General features: G+C 42.0%; 1 protein-coding gene across 2 annotated transcripts; it reads left to right on the top strand.

Annotated features, from left to right (window-relative positions):
* Positions 1-6,843: 6,843 nt before the first annotated feature.
* GORAB (golgin, RAB6 interacting) lies at positions 6,844-21,237 on the top strand. Of its 2 annotated transcripts, XM_065410191.1 has the most exons (5): positions 6,844-6,937; positions 9,339-9,687; positions 14,675-14,776; positions 16,548-16,688; positions 19,406-21,237. In XM_065410191.1, exons 1-5 carry the CDS (start codon positions 6,874-6,876, stop codon positions 19,896-19,898), a joined length of 1,149 nt encoding a protein of 382 aa, XP_065266263.1. In that variant the 5' UTR covers positions 6,844-6,873; the 3' UTR covers positions 19,899-21,237. The 2 variants fall into 2 exon arrangements, with proteins under 2 accessions (XP_065266263.1, XP_065266264.1); XM_065410192.1 differs by lacking the exon at positions 19,406-21,237 and having other exon boundaries at positions 16,548-16,762.
* Positions 21,238-21,571: the final 334 nt, after the last annotated feature.

A 21,571-nucleotide genomic window follows, 5' to 3' on the forward strand; every position in this document is an offset into this window, starting at 1 on the left:
ACTGAACAATTGCTTACATTCTCATTTTTACCATATAACTATAAAATAAATCAATTGGAATATAAATATTGTAATTACACTTCAATGTATAGTATATAGAACTGTATAAACAAGTCATTGTCTGTATGAAATTTTAGTTTGTACTGACTTTGCTAGTGCTTTTTAATGTAGCCTGTTGTAAAATTAGGCAAATATCTGGATGAGTTGATGTACCCCCTGGAAGACCTCTGCGTACCCCTAGCGGTACACATACCCTTTCTTGAGAACCACAATGCCATAGAGAACAGGGCACAGTCAGACATCATCAATCTTCTCAAATTGCCACACATTAAAATTTGTAGACACTCTGGTAGTATCAAAAAAGAATCCATATTTAATATCTCCTCAGTCCCCGGAAAAATCATGGAGCAGGTCCTCAAGGAATCTATTTTGAAGCACTTGGAGAGGAGAAAGGTGAGCAGGAACAGTAAACATGGATTCACCAAGGACAAGTCATGCCTGATTGCCTTCTATGGTGAGATAACTGGCTCTGTGGCTATGGGGAAAGCAGTGGATATGATATATCTTGACTTTAGCGAAGCTTTTGATATGGTCTCCCACAGTATTCTTGCCAGCAAGTTAAAAAAGTATGGATTGGATATTTGGATTATAAGGTGGATAGAAAGCTGTCTAGATTGTCGGGCTCAATGGGGTAGTGATCAACGGCTCAGTGTCTAGTTGGCAGCCGGTATCAAGCGGAGTGCCCCAGGGGTCGGTCCTGGGGACAGTTTTGTTCAACGACTTTATCGATTATCTGGATGATGCGATTAATTGCACCCTCAGCAAGTTCACAGATTACACTAAAATGCGAGGAGCAGTAGATACGATGGAGGGTTGGGATAGGTCCTGCTTTGAGCAGGGGGTTGGATCCCCTGAGGTCCCTTCCAACCCTGATATTCTATGATTCTATGATTCTATGATAGGGTCCAGAGTGACTTAGAGAAATTGGAGGATTTCTAAAAGAAATCTGATGAGGTTCAACAAGGACAAGTGCAGAATCCCATGCACTGCTACAGGCTGGGGACTGACTGGCTAAGCAGCATTTCTGCAGAAAAGGACCTGGGGATTACAGTGGATGAGAAGCTGGATATGAGTCAACAGTGTGCTCTTGTTGCCAAGAAGGCTAACAGCATATTGGACTGCATTAGTAGGAGCATTGCCAGCAGATCGAGGGAAGTGATTATTCCCCTCTATTCGGCACTGGTGAGGCCACATCTGGAGTATTGTGTCCAGTTTTTGGGCCCCCACTACAGAAAGGATGTGAACAAACTGGAGAGAGTCCAGCAGAGGGCAACAAAAATGATTAGGGGACTGGGGCTCATGACTTATGAGGAGAGGCTGACGGAACTGGGCTTATTTAGTCTGCAGAAGAGAAGAGTGAGGGGGGGATTTGATAGCAGACTTCAACTACCTAAAGGGGTGTTCCAAAGAGGATGGAGCTAGGCTGTTCTCAGTGGTGGCAAATGATAGAACAAGGAGCAATGGTCTCAAGTTGCAGTGGGGGAGGTCTAAGTTGGATATTAGGAAAAACTATTTCACTAGGAGGGTCGTGAAGCACTGGAATGGGTTCCCTAGTTAGGTGGTGGAATCTCCATCCTTCAAGGTTTTTAAGGCTGGGCTTGACAAAGCCCTGGTTAGAATGATTTTTAGTTGGGGTTGGTTCTGCTTTGAGTAGGGCTGTGGACTAGATGACCTCCTGAGGTCTCTTCCAACCCTAATCTTCTATGATTCTATGATTATATCTCTATCACCAGAGTTTCAATTAAAGGGAATTAGCTTTTCAGTCTGATTAATATTTGTCCATACCACACACCATCTGAGGTTATGAATTGTGTCTGACAATCCTCTGGACTTCTCAGTGTGGGGTTTAAACAATAACAACAATAAAAAAATACTGCTTCCCACTTAAGTAACCAAAACCTCCTGCGTGGATCACATCAATATTAAAAACGCTTGTGTTTATTCACAGTGTATTGCTGTAAAGCTTTTTCTGCTTCCACTTAGTGTGCAGAATTTCTGGAATGGTGGGTATTTTTTAATATTTCCAGTGCATGAATCACAAAAAGCAATGCCCCCAATTTATCATTAAAGCAAAAGGAGGCATATATATCACCCACCCAGATATAGCATGCTCTTAAGTGGATGGATGAATCTCCTGCAGAAAAGCTAATTTGGCTCTTTAAAAAGGGGGGTGGGTATAAACGAAACTGGTGAAAATTGTACTGTACTTGCATAAATCATCACTGCACTGGAAGTCTGCATCACCATCTGAAGCTCTGGCCCAGCAGTCCAAACTTTTTATCTTAAAATGGCATTTCACAACTGGCCTGGAAATCTCATGAGAACACATGTTCTAATGGTATTAAGGCAATCCTCTACTGCTAGTCCTGGACTGAATCAGGGAGTACAAAATTAGGCAAAAATTATATACAATGGATGTGGAAATAATGCTGATCATGGTGGCAGGAAGTTAGTAGATCTTTTCTTACTGTCGGGGTTCAGCTCCAGTGTTGAGCAAAGGGTTAGGTTAGTTCTTCCTTTATCTGAACATGTTTATCTATTCCTCCTATAAAGGCGGTAACAGGAGAATAATACCCCATTCCCCTCAGTCTCTTGCCCCACCACAAACCACGTGTTCCAGTGATGATAACTGTGAAAACACTATAAGATAGAAATAGCAAATCTACAGCGCCCGCCAGGTCATTTGCAAGCCAGAAAGGACTGATGGCCTCCAATTTTATAAGTCTGGTGTTTGTAAATGTCCAATTAAATGACTTCACTAGGTCATAATTATTACTAGAGAAAGCTGGCCAAAGAGACTGGTAATTAAACCATAGACTGACGGAAACTGTTCAATAGGGGAGCTTAACTGTTAAATAGGGGAGCTACTTTTCTATAAAACACATGGGAGTTTTATGACTGGAATATCTGCTGCAATAAAGAGAATATGGTGCTTCATTTTTGTATGTAATATTAAAACTTGGAAGCAATTTGGACCCACCAAAGTTGGAGAGCATCTTTGAGTTTTGATTCTTCCCCCATTTGGATTCCTTCTTTGCTCTGAGATGTCTACAAGAAGAACTCACACCTTTCCTTCCCCCCCCCCCCCCATACCCTTCCCCACCCAAGATCACACAGGGAAGATGACAAAACCTCATGGTTATCGGTGCTGATAGCACCACAATAATCATCATGCACACCTTACCCTTCTCCATTGTTAGACAACAATACAGTTGCCATTCCATAACAAACCTGAAACCAGACTGCTTAGGGACGATTCTTGCCCTTTGGGGACTGTAGGGCCAGCCTTTACAGACCCATTTAATTACTGCCAGAGAATGGAAAGGCAACCCCTTTCCTCCTCTCACTGAGTGGGACCAGTATATATGGGATGAGTTAGTCATGCAGAAGCTGTTAAAGTGTTTCCAAGATAAATCTTAGCATTATACATGGTCATCTAGTTATGAATTCTCTCTCCGAGGGCTTGGACATGGCAAAACTTCAGAGCCTAGCTAATCCTTTACAGATTGGGAAACTATGGAAGGGGGAGGGATGCGGTTAGACACTGCAAATGTCCCCCTTTATTGAAAATGATGTATTACTTAAGCCTTGAGCCTGTTGGCCATCTCAGCTAAGCCTGACCACTCCTGCCTCTGCAGTCCCTTCTGCCTTTTTCATGGCAGAAACTTGATTGTTTGGACCTGTAGTATATGTAAATCCACTACAGGAATTGTGTGCAGATGGACAAAATACTTGCACTCTGGAAAGCTGTCTTTGTTGAGATATAAAAGTATATTATTAATTGTCTTTTTTCTTTGTCTTTATTTGTAAATATATATATCTGTATTCCCAAACAGAATGTTGGAATACAATTAAGGCAGAATACACATCAGTAATTTAGGGTAAAATACATTACAGGGATGTTGTCATTATCCCAACCCAACAGTTAAAGACAGGAAATTAACAGTTAAGATGAAACTTAAAAGAAATTCAAATTTATTAGGGTCTAGAAAAGCACATGTGGGCCACACAAACATATTATATGTTATGGACATGGAAGTGTGTGTGTGTGTGTGTGTGTGTGTGTGTAAAAGTAATATATTGGCACAAGCAACCTGCATTCTGGCATTTCCTAACTTTTGAGTGCTTGACTTTGCAACCATAATGATGTTCTTTTAACACAGGTTTTTGTATGTAAGTTCCTAGATTTTTAAAAAAGCGAAAAGAAAAAACAGAAATTCCATCATGTGACATCATATTGACACTTTTGTGGGTCATCAGCACAGTTGGAACCTTTAGATCCACTGCACAGATCTTGGCTACTTGAGCTAATGTAGTAACTGGTAGCAATAGTAAGTTGTCATCCTTTATGGGGACCAGCACTAGAGGTGGATGAGATAGTTTGCCAGTGCGTTTCACAGACATATGCTGACAGCAGAGGAATGGTGAGACTCGGGAATCTTGGGTTCCATTGAAGGCTCTGGAGGGGGATGTGCTCTAGTGGGGACAGACTTTTCTGTTTCCCCCAAGATTGAGTTTTTCTGTGCTGTCCCCTTCCTGTCCCTGTCCCAGTCATCTCTTCCACACCCCTGGCTATTCGTCCCAGTCCCATCCTCTTCACCTTGTCAGTCCCAGTTTCCACTCCTTAAGTTTCTCATCCCAGTTCCAGTCTTCTTGCCCAGCAAATCATAGACTCCCCCTCTGGATTCACCATCCTAGTCTCAGTCTCCCCACTTGTTCCCAGTCTCAGTCTTCTTGCCCAACCATTCCCAGTTCCCCCACCCTTTTCCAGCTCCTAGTCCCATCTCCTTGCCCAGCCACTACCAGTTACCCCCTCCTGACTCTTCATCCTATCTGTCTTTTCACCCTCCATCCCCAGCCCCTTCTGTGGCTCCCTGTGCAATCTCAGTATCCACCTCGCTGCCCCCAGCTCCTTGTCTGTCTCTTTTCCTCTCCCATCCCTGTTCTTCTGCTGTACCCTGATTCCTTGTCAGACCAGCTTCCCATCCCCTCACCCTCCTTCCACCCGCCCCACTGGTCCCAGTCTCCCCTGGCTGCTCATATTCTCTGTCTCTCCACCCCAACTGAGTCCCAGTCCCCGTCATTTTTCTCCCTGGCTCCAGTCCCAGTCTCCTTGCCATCCAATTCCAATCTTCTCTGCCTCCCCTCCCAGCTCCTGGTGTCCTTACCCAGCCACTCCCAGTCTCCCGCCCAACTCCAGATTCCAGCTACCCTTTTCCTCTCACAAGCCTCCAGTCCCAGTCTTTCCCTGCCAGGCTCCTTGTCCCACTCTACTCCCCCACCAGATCTGGCTTTTGTCCCCTCTGCACATGATTCAGGCAGCTTCCTTCTCCTTGCTGCCTGGGCATCAGCAGTGATGAGGGTGGGGATGTTGAGCGCACAGGAGAGACAGGCTCCCTGCTCACAGATCCCTTGCCCAGACCTGAACCTGGCACAGCTTGGAGCATCCAGGAATTGCACTTGCAGGAAAAGTCCTGCTTAGCCTTGAGCAGATGAAATCTTTGGGGAAATAAGCTGTGAAGCTCTAGCAAATCTTGACTGAGCATAGGTGAACTGCAATTTGTCAAAGGCCTAGTTATTTGGCCAAATTTGGGTTGCTTTTCCTCAGCCAAATAATCACTCATGCAGTCAATCATAAACTTCTAGCTCTGTTGCCTGCGTAGTCAAATTCTTAGGCCTGGTCTACACTAGAAAATGAGGTAAGATTAAAAACATCAGTCAAGAGTGTGAAAAATCCACACCCCTGAGCAACATAGTTAAGCCAACCTACATTCCTGTGCAGACAGCACTAAGGGCTAGTCTACACTGGCAACATTAAAGTGCTGCCGTGGCAGCGCTTTAATGTGGCTTGTGTAGTCGCGGCAGAGTGCCACTCTAAAAAAACCACCTCCATGAGGGGCGTAGCTAACAGCGCTCTCTACACTGGCGCTTTACAGCGCTGAAACTTGCTGCGCTCAGGAGTGTGTTTTTTCACACCCCTGAGCGAGAAAGTTGCAGCACTGTAAAGTGCCAGTGTAGACAAGCCCTAAGTTGATGGAAGAATTCTTCTGCCGACCTCTCAGGGAGGTGGATTATCTGATCCCTGTCACCGGAGTAGGTAGTGTCTACTCTGAAGTGCTACAGCAGTGCAGCTGTTCCACTGTAGCATTTCAAGTGTAGACAAGCCCTTACATCTGCCACAAACTTGTCTCCTGGCCACTGCCATGAACTATTATTGTACAGGTAGAAATGATCAGTTAGCGAGGGTGGCAGGAGCTAAATTACTCCATTCTTACTGGCTGTCCCCATTCAGGTGAGTGCTGTAGGATGCCTTGCAACATTCAGAGGGCTTGAGAGGGGGAGAGCTCTGTTATGCTCTCATTTGCTGCTTTCTCAGTGGTGCAGCACCCAATGGGCAGAGTGTAGGAGATGCCAGCCTGGCTCCTGGCCCAGCAGTGGTACCCTGAGGGCACAGAGAAAGGAAGGAGTCTGGGGCTGAGCTCTACACCCCTGGGCCTGGAGAGCAAGGGATGAGCGGCAGCAGGACGGGAGGCTCCTCCCCCTCAGATCTCCCTCCCCTGCCCAGCAGCCACCTTCCCCTTGAGGCCCCGCCCTCTTCCCCATGGTAACGCGCTAGGACCCCGCCGGGCTCCCTTAGGGCTGCCTGCGCTGTGACTGATACCCCGCCCGGCCTTCATGGAGTAACAGGCTGTGGGGAAGCGGCCGGCGGAGCCAGGGGCAGGCCCGGGCGCGGGGTCCTGCCGAGGCCTGGACGTGGCAGCGGAAGGAGGAAGCGCCGGCCGCGAGCGCCGCCACCCCCGGGGATGAGGCGCTATGGCGGGGGGCTGGGCCGGCTTCTCCGAGCAGGAGCTGCGGAGGCTGCGGGGGCCGCACGCAGGTACCGGCCGGGGTGAGCGGGGGCCGGGTGTCCCTGCCGGGAGCCCTCAGGGCGGCCCGCTGAAGCTGGGGGGCGGATGCTCGGAGCCCGGCGTTGTCCCCCCACCCCACCACCGGCCGGCTGGGCGCAGAGCTGGTGTCGGGGCCCCGTCCGAGCCCGGCCTCTCCTGGGACCTTGGGTCTGGCCCGAGCTCGGGGGCGCTGGGCAGGGCAGCCGGAGCGCTGGGGCTGACAGCAGTGGTGGCGGAGCGAGGTCTGTTTCGATGCCTGGCCCTGGAGGGGTCTTGGCTAGCTCGCTCCGGAGGGGAAAGGCCCCTTCCGATCCCGTGCCAGGGAGGGTCGGTAACTGCTGGGACTTGGAACAGGGCTTAGCTTGGGGCCGTGCTCCGGGCTGGGTTAGGCAGGGGCTCGGTGCGGGGGAGCGCAGTGGTTCCTTCCGGCCTTCGAATGTGAGACTCTCTAGCTGGTTTCTTACATGTATGTGATGAAAAAGATTCTCCCCCTCCCCTTCCCCCCCCTCCCCTTCCCTTCTCTCATAGATTTTGTGACTACAAGGCACCATTATGATCATGTAGTCCAGGGGTTCTCAAACTGGGAGTCGTGAGGTTATTCTAAGGGGTCTTGAGTTGTTAGCCCTGTGCATGGCTGGCCGTCTGCTCTGCCTCCAGCCCTGCTACATCTCCAAAGGAAGGGCACCAAAATTGAAGTTTTCCCAGGGTGCCGTTTTCCCTAAGGCTGGCCTTGGGACTGAGACAACATTAGAGGGCTTGATTGTTCAGCAGCTGAAGGGCTGCATTAAACCACAGAACAATAAGAATACTGGGATAGGCAAAAAAAAAAAAAAAGTAATTTATAATTTAACAGTCAAACACACAGGAGGGGCAGTGCTGGCGGGGGGCTTGTGTGGGCTATGGCCACCCCAAAATTTGCCTTAGTGCCCCCCCCCAGCCACCCTTCCCAGTGCAAAGGTCAAGCATTACACAGAGGTAAGGGTGGCATTGTGTGGCATTGCTACCTTTAGTTCTGCATTGCTGCTGGTGGCAATGCTGCCTTCAGAGCTGGGCACCTGGCCAGCAGCTGCTGCTCTCCATCCACCCAGCTTTGAAGGCAGCACTTGCTGCCAGCAGCACCACGGAAGTAAGGGTCTCAATGGGGCGCAAGTAAGTCTGCTGTGAAAAGTGATATTTGTATGTTTGTTAATATCACTGTTCACAGCTTCCCAGCTAGATAGGAAGTTTGCCCTAGTAAGGGTACGTCTATACCCAGCCACTAGTTCGGCGGCTGGCAATCGAACTTCTGGGTTTGACTTATCGCGTCTTGTCTGGACGCGATAAGTCGAACCCGGAAGTGCTCGCCGTCGACTGCGGTACTCCTGCTCGGCGAGAGGAGTACCGCGGAGTCGACGGGGGAGCCTGCCTGCCGCGTGTGGACCGAGGTAAGATCGAACTAAGGTACTTCGAACTTCAGCTGAAGTTGCGTACCTTAGTTCGATTTGGGGGGTTAGTGTAGACCAAGCCTAAGTCTGCTGTGAAAGGTGATATTAACAAACATACAGATATAACTTTTCATAGCAGACTTAGCACCCCATTGCCACTCTTACTTCTGTGCTGCTGGTGGTGGCGGCGCTGAAAGCCGTGCTGCTGCCAGCAGTAGTGCAACTTGAAGAGCTGCAGCCAGCAGCAGCGCAGAAGTAAGGGTGGCAATGGGGCACTAAGTCTACTGTGAAAAGTGATATTGACACAGTTGCTTCGTGCCCCTCTCCCCAGTATTAAATAGTAACTATTTCAAAAAATAACTTTTCTGCTTATAACAGTAATTTGATAAAAATGTCTTTTCGTTTTAATTTAAAAGCAGTGAGAAAAGGCAAGTTCATTTTAAACAGTACGGCTATAAATTTAGCATTTAAAATAGTGTTATAAACTAAAATTATATTTTTATATTTAAGGGGGAGGATCCGCACTCAGAGCTTGCTGAGTGAAAGGGATCGCCAGTCCAAAAAGTTTGAGAACCACTGATCTTGTCTGACCAACTGTATTGTCCAGTTGCATCCAGTGATTCCTGCATCCAGCCCAACAACTTGTGGTTGAACCAGAGCATGCCTTTTGGAAAGACCTGAAAGCTTGATTGAAAGATTTCAAGCGATGGAAAATTTACCACAGTTTTGAGTAATCCAGGAGTTCTGTCCAGCATCCAAGTTCCTGTATTTCACTGAAATAACCCGAACCTCTAGTATTAATATTATAGCAGCAAAACATTTTTACGTGGCTTGTTTGCATATCCTCACTCATGTGACTTTCTGACAAAGGTTGATCATGTTACCAGCATTAGAGTTTATAAGAAAATAAATCGTCAAGATTTTGCCTCTCCTAAAAGGATTCTGTTTTTATTTTTACTATAAATAGATACATCTGAATCTTCTGATCAGCAGCGTCGACCCCTGTCTGTAAATAAGAGCCGTCAGCAGTTGCTACGAGAAAAAGCTCTTCAGCAACAATGTCAGAAACTGGGACGGCAGGATGGAGCAGCCTCTGTACTTCCAGAACAGCTGCTTTCTGTACCAAAACACAAGCCCTGTCTTCCTCAGCAGCCTCTGCCGCCACCACCTCCATCCCCAATCAAGGATCAAAGGCAACATGTCACCAGAGCTCAACAGAATGCACAGGGACTTGAAAATCGTTGTAATGGCAATGAAAAACCCCAGGAACTCCCTGTAAAGATGGATTTCAAACTGGAGAAAAAGAGAGTGGAATTGTTAGTAAGTCTGTAAAATCAAGGGATTGGTTTTATTCCTTACTAATTCATCATTTTGTTGTACAATAAACTGAAGTTTAATATTAAACTGCACTGTATTTTAGAATAAGAAGTCTTCTCCTTTGCTTCTTTTCTGCTGATCCTTTAATTGCCACCCTTTGTTCAGTAATATCTCATGTAGACCTGAGTCCTGCAATCTAAAGGGCTAGTCTACACTGGCAATGTTAAAATGCTCTCCCAGCGCTCTAAAAAACCCACCTCCACGAGGGGCGCAGCTACCAGCGCTAGAAACGCAGCTACCAGCGTTGGCGCACTGTCTACGCTGGTGCTTTACGGTACTGAAACTTGCTGTGCTAGGGTGTGTTTTTTCACACCCCAAGCGAGAAAGTTGCAGCGCTGTAAAGTGCCAGCGTAGACAAGCCCTAATTCGTGCAGAAAATGGAGTCCCGTTGTCTTCAATAGACTCCATGCAGGCAAGATTGCAGGATTAGGGACCTAAATTGTAAGGCGGCCAGGTCATGGGACTCTTTTTTTTTTTTTTTTTTTAATTGTCTTTGAAGGGTTAAGCACATCTGTTGATTCTGGTTTATTTATGTAGTATACAAAGCTCACATTTGGAAATGCATCTTTTTGGTTCTGTTTAACTTTTGCCCCTTTCAAAAAATTGCTCTCCTGGTTTTCAAAACTTTCTATGGGCCCTCCTTTTGATTTGGTGTGGAGGTGGGTTTCAGTTGTTAAGTCTCCCCCCTTGGCTAAATAATGGCCAGCGAACATGGCTTTAGATGTGCTAGACTGCATCTTGATGAGGTTTTTCAGTCGTCTTGAGCTAACATGATTGAAAAAAACCCATCCTTTTTGCATCAAGAGAAGGCTGTGAGGTTAACTCGCTATACACTGGTGTTTTCTTACCCGCTGACTCAGTCTCTGCCTCCTCTGTAATTACTCCTTGTTACTCTACAGCAGGGGTGGGGGGTTGCACTAGAGACATTTTTCGCTTGTGTTGTGTGTGTCTTGAGCTGTGTGTGTCTCTCCAAACTACTGAATTACTTGTTCTTTTAAAAGTTGGTCTTAAACCCTTCCTGTTCACTTCAGTATAGCATCTCAAAACCCATCCCAAATGTCCCTTTCCTGCCTAACCACACCTAACCTTCTGTTCTCTGCTTTCTGTAACTAATAGAGCTGATCAAATAACATATTTGATTAATTTTACAATTTTTTCCAATAAATTAGGCCAGTATTTCTCTCTTTTCACCCAGTTTGTAGAGCTGGGTGAATAATAAATATTTGACTGTGTAGAAATTCCTGATATCAGAATAGTTTCAGAATAGTTTAAAAAAAAAATGCTCATTCTAGTAAATACACTGCCTGACTATATACTTATTGTCTTGTTTGTTGTAACTATTTTGCCCTTGTTTGTCTGAAGTTACTTCTGGGTACCCAGAGTAATAAATTCTTAGGCGCCAAAGTTGTTATAGTTAATGCTAAAAAGTATTGGAAACAAGGGATAAAACATCATGTTTTAGGGTTTGAGCTGATCTTTAACAATTAGGGGTTAGGATGAGAGTATCACGGGGATCAAATTACCCCATAGGGGCCTAGAGTGGGGATTTTTGCACCCTCCTCTGAACCATCTGGACAGTAATTGCCATACTTGATCAGACGCATGCCCCATCTAGTCCACTATTCCATGTTGCTGTAAGCAGCTATGTGTAGTTTTAGTCAGGAAGTTCTCCTTCTCTCTACTGTGGTACAGCACTGCATAAATGGCCAGGTGCCTTACGTGTATTTATTTTTCCTTTGTGTAAAAGACTGGCTATCTGGCACAGCTTGTATTAAGGTGATTTTTGTGTTTTACATTTTTAGATTTCTTTTCCTGCATGCCTCCATACGCTCTATTTCTTTTTCCATCAGTGAGAGTCCCAGTACTCAGTAGAATGTTCATTCCTCGCCAGTCTGTAAGCATTTTGTAATGCTCCGTGGCATGTATTCATTTAAAAAGTAAGTACGTACTTCAGCAAAGCCATGGACAGGGTGGATTTGATTTAAATCACTAGTCAGGAAGACTCGATTTATTCATGGATTTCTACATTAAAAAGTGCATTCTTGTTGGTTGTTATAACCTTAATACATATTAAGGTTATAACACATTTTTAAAGTGATTTATTTTGAAAACTTTTCAGATTAGTTTTACAGCTATATCAGAAAATGAAGGATTGTTTGGTTATTTCATTTACCAAAGGTAATTGAAGCAGATATTTATGAAGTCATTGGGAGGTGAACTATCTCCAATTCAACAGGTTAATCATTAATATTTGGAGGATTTTCTTGCCATGCTGTATTAGGAGGAGAACATCACCAGACAACATTTAAATTGTTTTATCTAACTAAAACAATGTTATGTATTCTGGATTTTTTTTCAACAGCTAACATATATTTTAACAAAACAAGCATATGAATTTTTGAAGTTAGTTAAACATTCAAGTTTTTTTAAAATCAGGTTTGTTTTTGTTAAAATTGTTTTTAACTAAAATAGTTAAATGAGTTTAAAAAAAAAAAAAAAAAAAAAACTTAAATCGACTCTGTCAGCCAGGTCAACATGAGAAACTTAAAATGTTGGCTTCTGCAGCTAACTCAGTCGTCTTCACCTTCATTTTCCTGTTCGTGCATAATCTGGAAAAGAAAAACAAGCTTTCCTGCTTTTTCAGGTCCCAAAGGATTTCTGAATTTGGAATGAATTAGTCCAAAGGAAGAAAATATTCTTTCTACACTAGCAGAAGAAGCTACTTCTGTTAAAAGTGAGATTATTACTTCAACAGTCTCTGAATCCAAGTGCTTAAGTGACTTCCACCAGTTCACTGGTGTGACTTTCTTTAAAACATCATCAGCAAACATATATTTCTTGAATGGTTCTTATTCCCAAACTGGGTCTCTTTTACGGCCTGCTGCCATTATAGATTTTCCCTTCTAGTGAGAGAATGGTGTGGAAGATCTCAAATCAATGAAGGCTACACTCAGAAAGACCTCAAGACTTCTGCAATATGCTGCTCAAACAATTTCACTTTTGTTTCTACTACCTGTCCCTCCCTTCTCACATTTATCTCCAGACTTCTTCTTCTTGTCCAGATCTATTCTTCTAGACTAAGCACTGAGTCCCATTGGGTAGATAGAAAGATTAATGTAAATAATCTATACAGAAGCCCCTGGAACCCCATAAAATTGGGTCCCTAATCCATGAACTATTGGAACTCATTTACAAAACTTTTCTTAAAGATTACATGAATATATTGTCTCATACCATAGAATTAGAATTTATAATCCCTATTCCATGATGAGATATCTTTGAGCTATAATGTATCTTAATTAAAATTATCTTTAGATAAAATGCTTTTTGAGGAAAAAAATCTATCCAAAAAATCCGATTTAAATAAAAAAAATCCGATATTTTTGATTTTTTTAATTTTTTTTAAATAATTGATTTTTATCCACCCTGGCCATGGATAGTGCTATGTCCGACTGACAGGGCCAAACTTTCCCACTTAGTACATTCTATAGCTAACGCGTTGGTTGCTGCCCAGCAGCCACCAATGCAGACCCAACTACCATGTATATTCCATTGGAACATTCCCACGTCAAATAACACCCTATGTTCTAGCATCACAGTGGTTTGAAAAAATTTCTTCCTTCCCTTTAGCTATCAAGTAACTTCAGATGTTTTATTCCGGGGTGGATTGATTTACATCACAGCAATTTAAATCACCAAGTGGAAATCCTCAATTTAAATAATCAATTTTAATCAACGTTTCCATTTGTACTTCAGTTATTTTCTCAATAAAGGTGCATTCTCATTGGTTGATATAACCATTAAAACATTGATTTACAACTAAACACAACTTTACACACTAGTTTGGTACATCTCTTTGCTACCTAGGAGGATATACTATACCTGTATACATTTATTTAGACAATTGTATAGCTTACTATTTTCAGATTCTTATTAATTGTACATTTTTTGTATGTTAGAAAATGGTGAATATGTTGCGTATTTATTAGATAATTAACTTTTTGCTAATGATTTGTGTCAAGCTGCATTGGGGAGTAAATGAAATTTAATTAAACACAACAGCATATAAAATTTATTTTTATTAAAATAACATTGAATGTTTTGGATACATAAACTTCTCTTATCAAAACATGTTTCACATTTGCAACTAAATTATAGTAAGTTCAGGCCTTAACGTATTTTATATTAAATTCAGATTTAATTTTAAGCAGGTTTGTTTTTAAAAAGAAAACCTTACTATAATTTAAATAAAATCAGACACCCAATTTAAATACAAAAATAGTTTTTAAATTAATACCCAATTATTTTTATCCTCCATTGTAGGCCTTGTTCATGGAAGAACAGCCCTATTATGCATTAAATTATGACGAGAGGATTGTTACTGAGATCCTTTTGAAAAGGTGATGGATGAAACCACCGCAACAACTAACATGATGTGACTTACGTAGGGGAAAATGGCATTCGGCCACCAACAGCCAAAGACTGTTGCATTCATCTAATCCAATTAGGATGAATTTATATAATACCATAAGATATTTGTCTGCCCAGGATTTTAGAGATGGGTTGGGGTGTGTATGATTCATAGTGAAAAGCCACCTATTTGTGAACAATATATGCTAATTTTAGTTAAAAACATGGGATTCTAATGTAGCAAAGAACAAACCCCACATTCTTTGTTCATAAGAGACCCTGGCTTGCTTACTCAAGTAAACTTGAGTATCTCCTGAAGCTAATAACTCTTCTTCCTGATCAGTCTTCCTTCCTCATTCGCACAGAACCGAGGTGTTGAGCTGTCCTTGGATTCTTGGAAATCCTTAATGGGTGCTCCAACAAAATAAACACAAGGAGTATGACTGCTGTTTTGGGTGGGGAGAGGCAGGAAAGAGACGAACCCTTGTTTAACCCTGTTGCTTTGTCAATGCCCAGGCAGGAGAAATCTCGTTGGGAAGTTCTCCAGCAGGAGCAGCGGCTGATGGAAGAGAAGAATAAACGCAAGAAGGCACTCCTGGCCAAAGCCATTGCTGAAAGGTGATGAGGACATTCTGCGTTCTACTGCCATACCTCGGGAAGGGGGGTGTTTGTTGTCTATGATAAGTTACTAAGTTTTAGCAAATCCAACTTGTCCCCCTTTCCTCTGCACTAAAGATTTTTTGTGTGTGTGCAAATGAGCAACAGTACATGATACTCACATTTTATTCCAAATTGTGTGGTGGCTAAGAAGCTCTTTTTATGTGGATTGCATTTCTGAAGATGCAGCTTCTTCTGCAGACTGATAATTCCTGTTACAATTTTACAGAGTGAATCTGATGTTCTTGAACAGATCAGTGATTTTGCATTTAATTTGGTGGTATTGTGTACAGTGATTAGAGCAGGGGACAGGGACTCCTGGGTTCTAGTCCCAGCTCTGCCAGTGACTTGTTATGTGACATTTAGAAAGTCACTTAGTCTGTTTGTTCCCTCACCTATAAAATGGGAATGTTACCTTTTTCTCGGAAGTCTGGAGAGACTTAATTCATTAAGGTGTGTAGTGTAAAGTGCTTTGAGATTCTCTGATGAAAGGATCTCCATTAAAGACATCTTAATATTAATGAAAAATGCAGCAAGTTGAGTCTGATAGAAGAGGACAACCAGCTGTGCTAAGTTCAGACTGAATGCACACTGTGCGAGAAACAAGTATTGGTATTAAGTCAGAGACCTTTAATGCTAAGACAAGAAGGAGTTTAGAGATAAATGAAGCAGCAGTGTCCAACAGGCTTCAGAGTATGGGACTAGAGAATACAAGAATTGGGTGAATGAAATAGAGAAGACTAGAGGATATAGTTGATGGGGCTAATATGTAGTTTGGAAAAAGTGGCTGAGCTAAAAGGGCTTATTAGTCTGCTGGCACAAGGGTGAAAGATAGGGCTGAGTTAACGTTTAGTTGTGGGAATATCAGGATAAGTCTCTATTATAGTTGAACGTAAAGGAATTGATAATATAAGGGGCATTTGGAGGTGCAAAGCTGGTATGTATCTGGATACAGGTGGTGTGAAAAAGGTATTGGTTACATGACCAGTTGCTGATAGAATTGGTGAATTGATTAAAAAGGTGACAGTGGTTTGCTAATGCTGGTCAGTCAGAAGACTGGAGATATTAAGATACCTAAGACTATTTTATGGAAAATCAAATCTGTGTTTGACAAGCATGGTGCACTGATATGATGGGTGGTGGTAGCATGGCCTAGTATGAGATCTCATTGAAAATTACCTGAGGTGCTTGGGTCTGAACATGCTTCCTGTAGATAGTTTTAGTTCTTGAACTTACAAATGTAATAAACAGAGTTGAAGAAGATTATGTAGGGCTTGATTGAAATCTTTCATATTTGATGTGACTCTTTCCATTGACTTCATTGGGCTTTGGATCAGGCCTATAGAGAGTAATCCTACAAAATGGAAATAATCACATTTGGGCTAGGTGACCCAGTCTTTTTGGCTCCTGCTTCCTTTGGCTTCCTTTCTAGCAATTTTCTATGTTCTTATGCTTAAAGTTACTTAGTTTCAAAGAGTGAGTTTTCCGAGTGAAGGAATACAATCCATTTTAGGCACTTTGATTGCAGTCATTACATATTTTTGTTTCAGACTGTTAATAGCAGACACTTTAGATCCCCATAAATATGGGAAGAAAGATCAAGAATCTTAAACTATGAAAGAGAAACCTTTGAGCAACTACTAATGAGCTGATGGGTTTGGAGTTGAAACACAACATGTCTCTTGTGTAGGATGCTTCTAAAGAGAGAGAACTTGCATCTTGTTTTTTTCAGATCCAAAAGAACTCAGGCTGAGACAGTGAAACTAAAGCGAATCCAAAAAGAGCTACAGGCTCTGGATGACATGGTGTCTGCTGACATTGGGATCTTAAGGAACCGAATCGATCAGGCCAGCATGGACTATTCATTTGCTCGGTAAGCAATTAACAGACAGAGCAGCAAGTACTCTTGGGAAAATGTATGCAGTTTCCTTTCACTGAAGAAAGGCTGATGCGAGTCATGTCATTAAAAGACCCAGTGCAGGTGTATTTAACAAGTTTTAATATACAGTGGTTTCTCTTTAGATCATAGTGGCCTAAACAGAAGCTTGCAACTAACATAAGTTTCCCGACTGAAAACTTTACTTGCCATTCCACCCCATCCCCCGCCTTTTCATTGTACATATGTGCTGGTCCGTTATGGTAGAGTTATACATAAGCACTACTGTGTTACAGAGTGGTTTCGTTGTTGGCTTTTTTCCTGGGAAAAGAGCAGTTTTAAAAGAAGAACCAAACACATGTAATGTATTACATCAACTCTGTAAACAAAAGTCCTGAGTCAGGAAAGCACCCTAATTAAGGACAGCACTTAAGTTCTATTGAAATCTGTGGGACTTGCATACATGCCTAAAGTTAAATATGTACTTTCTTGAATTGGGACCAAATGTAGGTCAGTTTCAGTCTTCAGGGTTCTCAATGTCTCTTTCCATCATTTGAGGTTTTTTTATTACTATTATTATTATTACTACTACAAGGGAGTGCAACTCTGATGATTCCCTTTTGCAGCATCCTTCAACATGTAAAATTAATCTGAGTGCCTCATTAGTATAGGGTAAACCACAACATGAGTATGTAAATATAAGCATGTTTATATAGGCATTTAATGAAATGGAAATGTTTGGTTGTGGTTTTAGTTCACTATTCAACGTGTAGAAATTGTAGTTTTCCTTGTAACTTTTGCTGTGCATTGACCCACAGGCCAATAAACATGGTAATTAGCTTTTAAATGAATTCCAGTGGCAGCTAAGTACTGAGGATGGCTATCGACTAATTATCATTTAAAATGGCAGGGACTAGCTGACCTTATGTAGTTCCACTATTTTAGGATATTTTGGAAAAATCACACAGTTTCAGATCTATGCCAGAGAAGACTTTTCAGTGCCAGTGTGTTTGTAGGATTTACTCAAATAGATTTCAGAAACCATGAAACATTTAGACATGTATCATAAAACATTACACCCATTTGAACTGTGCATCTTAAATTCTCAGTGATAGGAAAAAATCATACAGAATGTTTACAGGAAACTGTACTTAGGTAACAAAGATGGAAAAAGGAAGGTTAGTAGGGAAAGAAGGCAAAGCTTTAAAAATACGCCTCATGAGTTCGCTGTGTTTTTGTATAATCAGTTTTTCATGATTTGGAAAGTAGAGTTACACATGGATTTTCAGTGTTGTAGAATATACCACCCACCATTAAAAGCTTTCATTTACCTAACAAGCAATGCCTTTCTGAGCAATTATTGAAGTTTTGCCTTATATTTTAAGGCTAAATGCCAAATTAGTTTAACCTGCCAAGAAGTGCAGTATTTATAGTCCTAATTGCATAGTTCAGACTATAAAATGGAATATTTATAAATATTCCAATGCAAAACAAAAAACTATGTTCATGCAGGTTAAAGTTTTAATTGGACAAATGTTTCCACGGTAACCTTAATTTTGTTCTTTGCATGTATGCTTCATGTCTGAGTTCTTCATTACATCATCTGTGTGACTCCCTTGTGACAGAAAGAGGAGTGGGTATTTTGGGGCCCTGTGGACATGGCTTTGTCATTCACTGCCATGAATAGAGCTCCAGCTGGGAGCAGAATCCTGCAGTTATTTCTTACTGAAATATACTCTGAAAGAATCCTGTTTCATTTTGTTCTGCTTCCTCAAACAAAAGGACCACTGTGTCCCTCTATTGCTTGGTAATGAGACACCTGAATATGGCTTTCCGAAGCAGCTCTTTGTTTTTACAGGCACCTTTGTGATACTATATTTGTGGATGCTCTCTGTCACGAGGTGCAATACAGGGTCGTGGTGCGTATGATCCACAGCCTCCCTCCTCTCTCAGCCAGCCTCTGGTATCCTTCTACTAGTTAAGTCCTTCCACTGTTATGTTGCCCCACAAAATATTTGTAATTGTTGCTTTACATTAGAAAGTTTGTCATGTCAGAATGTACAAACTGATAAGTGTCCATGCTGATGATACAATTATTTCTACATTGGTGACTCTGCAAAAGCTGTGGTCGTTATATGGTGTCATGTGCTGTGCCCATCTGTACTGCTAGTGACATAGGTATATGGTTTTTTGAATGACAGGGAAAGTACACTTTTAGAAAAGACTGAAGTAGCTACTTCATTAATTACTTCATTAATTACATAGAATGTTGATCTGTTGGATTGTTGATCTGTTTAGCTAACAATAAAATGAACATGAATCACTTTGGTATCTTTCTGAATAGTTAATTTTCCATTGGAATACATGGAGCAGTTACTAGTGATGATTTCTTTCAGCATGCTGGAGATGAATCTCATACAAAAGTCAACAAAATTGTTTGCCATCTGTGCATTTCAGACAAGGGAATTTACTCCTAGAATGCAGCAGCAGTGGAAACGGATGGAGTGGACTTTCTTCTGCTGGCACATTCTCCTTTCCGTCCCTTGCTTTATAATTGTTGAACAATGTTGCTGTGTGCTATTAAATAGCTGGCCTTGCCCACTGCAGAGGAAAATGCCTTTCAGTGATTGATCAAGTATTCATCCATGTGTGTAACTTGTAAAGCACTTTGGGATTCTTCAGGATGAATAACACCAAAAACATTATTTTTGCAGGAAGCGATATGATAAGGCAGAGTCAGAGTATGTAGCAGCAAAGCTAGATTTCCAACGGAAGACTGAGATCAAGGAGCATCTCACAGAGCATCTATGCACTATAATACAGCAGAATGAACTCCGTAAGGCCAAGAAGCTGGAAGAGTTAATGAAGCAGCTGGAAGTGGAGGCAGATGAAGAAAATCTGGAACTTGAGATTGAGGTGGAGCAGATGCTGCAGCAGCAGGAGGCAGAAGGAGGGAGACAGGCTGCCCAGTCTCAGAATCTGTCTCAGACTGCTGAGGAAAATGCAGCTTCATGTGCTACAGTGAAGGAGAATGAGCATGCTGGTGCTGCTTCTGAACAGTTAGTGGAGCAGCCTGGAAATTCCTGTAGCAAGTCGCTTTCAAATATGGGTAGCCAAAATCAATCAGTAAACACTACTTGGGATGAAACCCCCGCTCACTCTGATACATTACTATTGTATGCAGATAAGGTAGCGTCTGATGGATGATATACTTGATTTACTGCGTGCTATAGGTTACCCCAAGGCTTCTGCAGTGTCAGTAACACATCCCTCTTACATTATCTCTATTTTTAATTTGATTTAAAATAATCTATTTTTAGTTACCTGTCAGAATCTTCCATTCTGGGTCACCTGTCTGTCCTGTTTTGTATTTTTAGGTCCATTCATCCCCAGATTTGCTCACTATTTATGGAGCTTTGTGAGACTGGGGCTTGCTAGGAGGGACTACTAAGAAGTGGGCAGCAATGTTTGTCTGTAGGCTGGGCTTGTGTGAGAGTGAAGATTCCTAGCTAACCATTGCAGACATCAAACCAAGAAAGGGAGATGTTTGTTTTCTTGAGAAGGTGTCATAAAAGATTAGGTTTTATTACAGAGATGTTCTTTTCCTCATGTACGGTGATAGGACATTTCCAATGTGTCCACAAATTTCCTTTGCAAATTTCTTTTAATCGTGTAAAACCCGGCTAGGTTTCAGAGACATCCTTGGATATGGTAGCTGATACTTTATTCTGTAGAGAATTATAAACAAATTTAGATTTGTATGTTGCTATAAAGGCCAGGTTGGCTGTAATATTTCCTATTTATAACTGGTGTCTATTTTTTTTTTCAAATTATTGTAAAATTCTTAATATCTGGTCTTTAGAGTCTGATTTGTGAAATTACAGCATCAAATGTGTTACAAAAGTATCAGCTTAATATATGGTAGAAAGGAGGTGGTTGTAGACAGAAACTAAAGATCTGGCTAATATTGAGGCAAATGCGGTTACAAATATTTGTCTCATTTTCAGTAACATCATAGCTGCCTTAAATCCGAGAAATCAAACTGGTGATGATAAAATCATGAATAATCCCAAAAGTAAATAGGAACTAAGCCCTTCCATACATTATGTAATGTTCAGTAAATTAAAGTTAACAACTTCCTTGTCCTAAGGGTGGGTGTGTATAACCCCAGTAGAACCTTGTTAATTTGCCCAATTATTGTTTTCAAAGGGATTTTAAAAAATCATTCCAGATGGGGAAAGACAAAAGAATACAGTTCTGGTTTTGTGATGACCTCTTGGAGTGAGGTGGTTTTCAGAGAGCCTATGATGCAACCATGAACCAGATAGCAATTTTCGTATCTTCTCTGCTACACAATCTGCAGCTTTCTTTCACTATGGAAATTTTAACTGTTTCTCTTATACTGAACGTTTGTGTGTCACAGTTTGACGATCACTGGAGTGACCCCACCAAACGTGATTGTGAGGGACCAATTATCTATTCAGTCATTGAAAACCATGACACTTTATTCACAGTTTTTATTGTAAAAATAAATTAATGTATCTTCTATCTATGTGGCTTGTTTACTTTCAGTTATAGTATTTGGTGTTCAAGAGATGGGACAAGAATAGGTTCTGAATAATCCTGTAGCAAGCTTGAAAGATAGACCCTTTGACAGCCTTCCTCTCTATGCAACCAGCACCCCAAAGGTAGCTCTTCCAAACAAAAAAGTGTGTAAAATAGCCTTGGAGAGCTGTATTCCATAACATGGAACTCCAGCTAACTGCATGCTGGAGGAGCAATAGGAAACATCTTTGTCACAATAAGCATCTTCCGGGGGGGAAACAGTCTCAAGAGAAGTTCTCCCACACACATTCCACAATTACTATCTGTCTGATGGA

The sequence above is a fragment of the Emys orbicularis genome, chromosome 8 (genome assembly GCF_028017835.1).
Source record: "Emys orbicularis isolate rEmyOrb1 chromosome 8, rEmyOrb1.hap1, whole genome shotgun sequence".
NCBI lineage: Eukaryota > Metazoa > Chordata > Testudines > Emydidae > Emys > Emys orbicularis.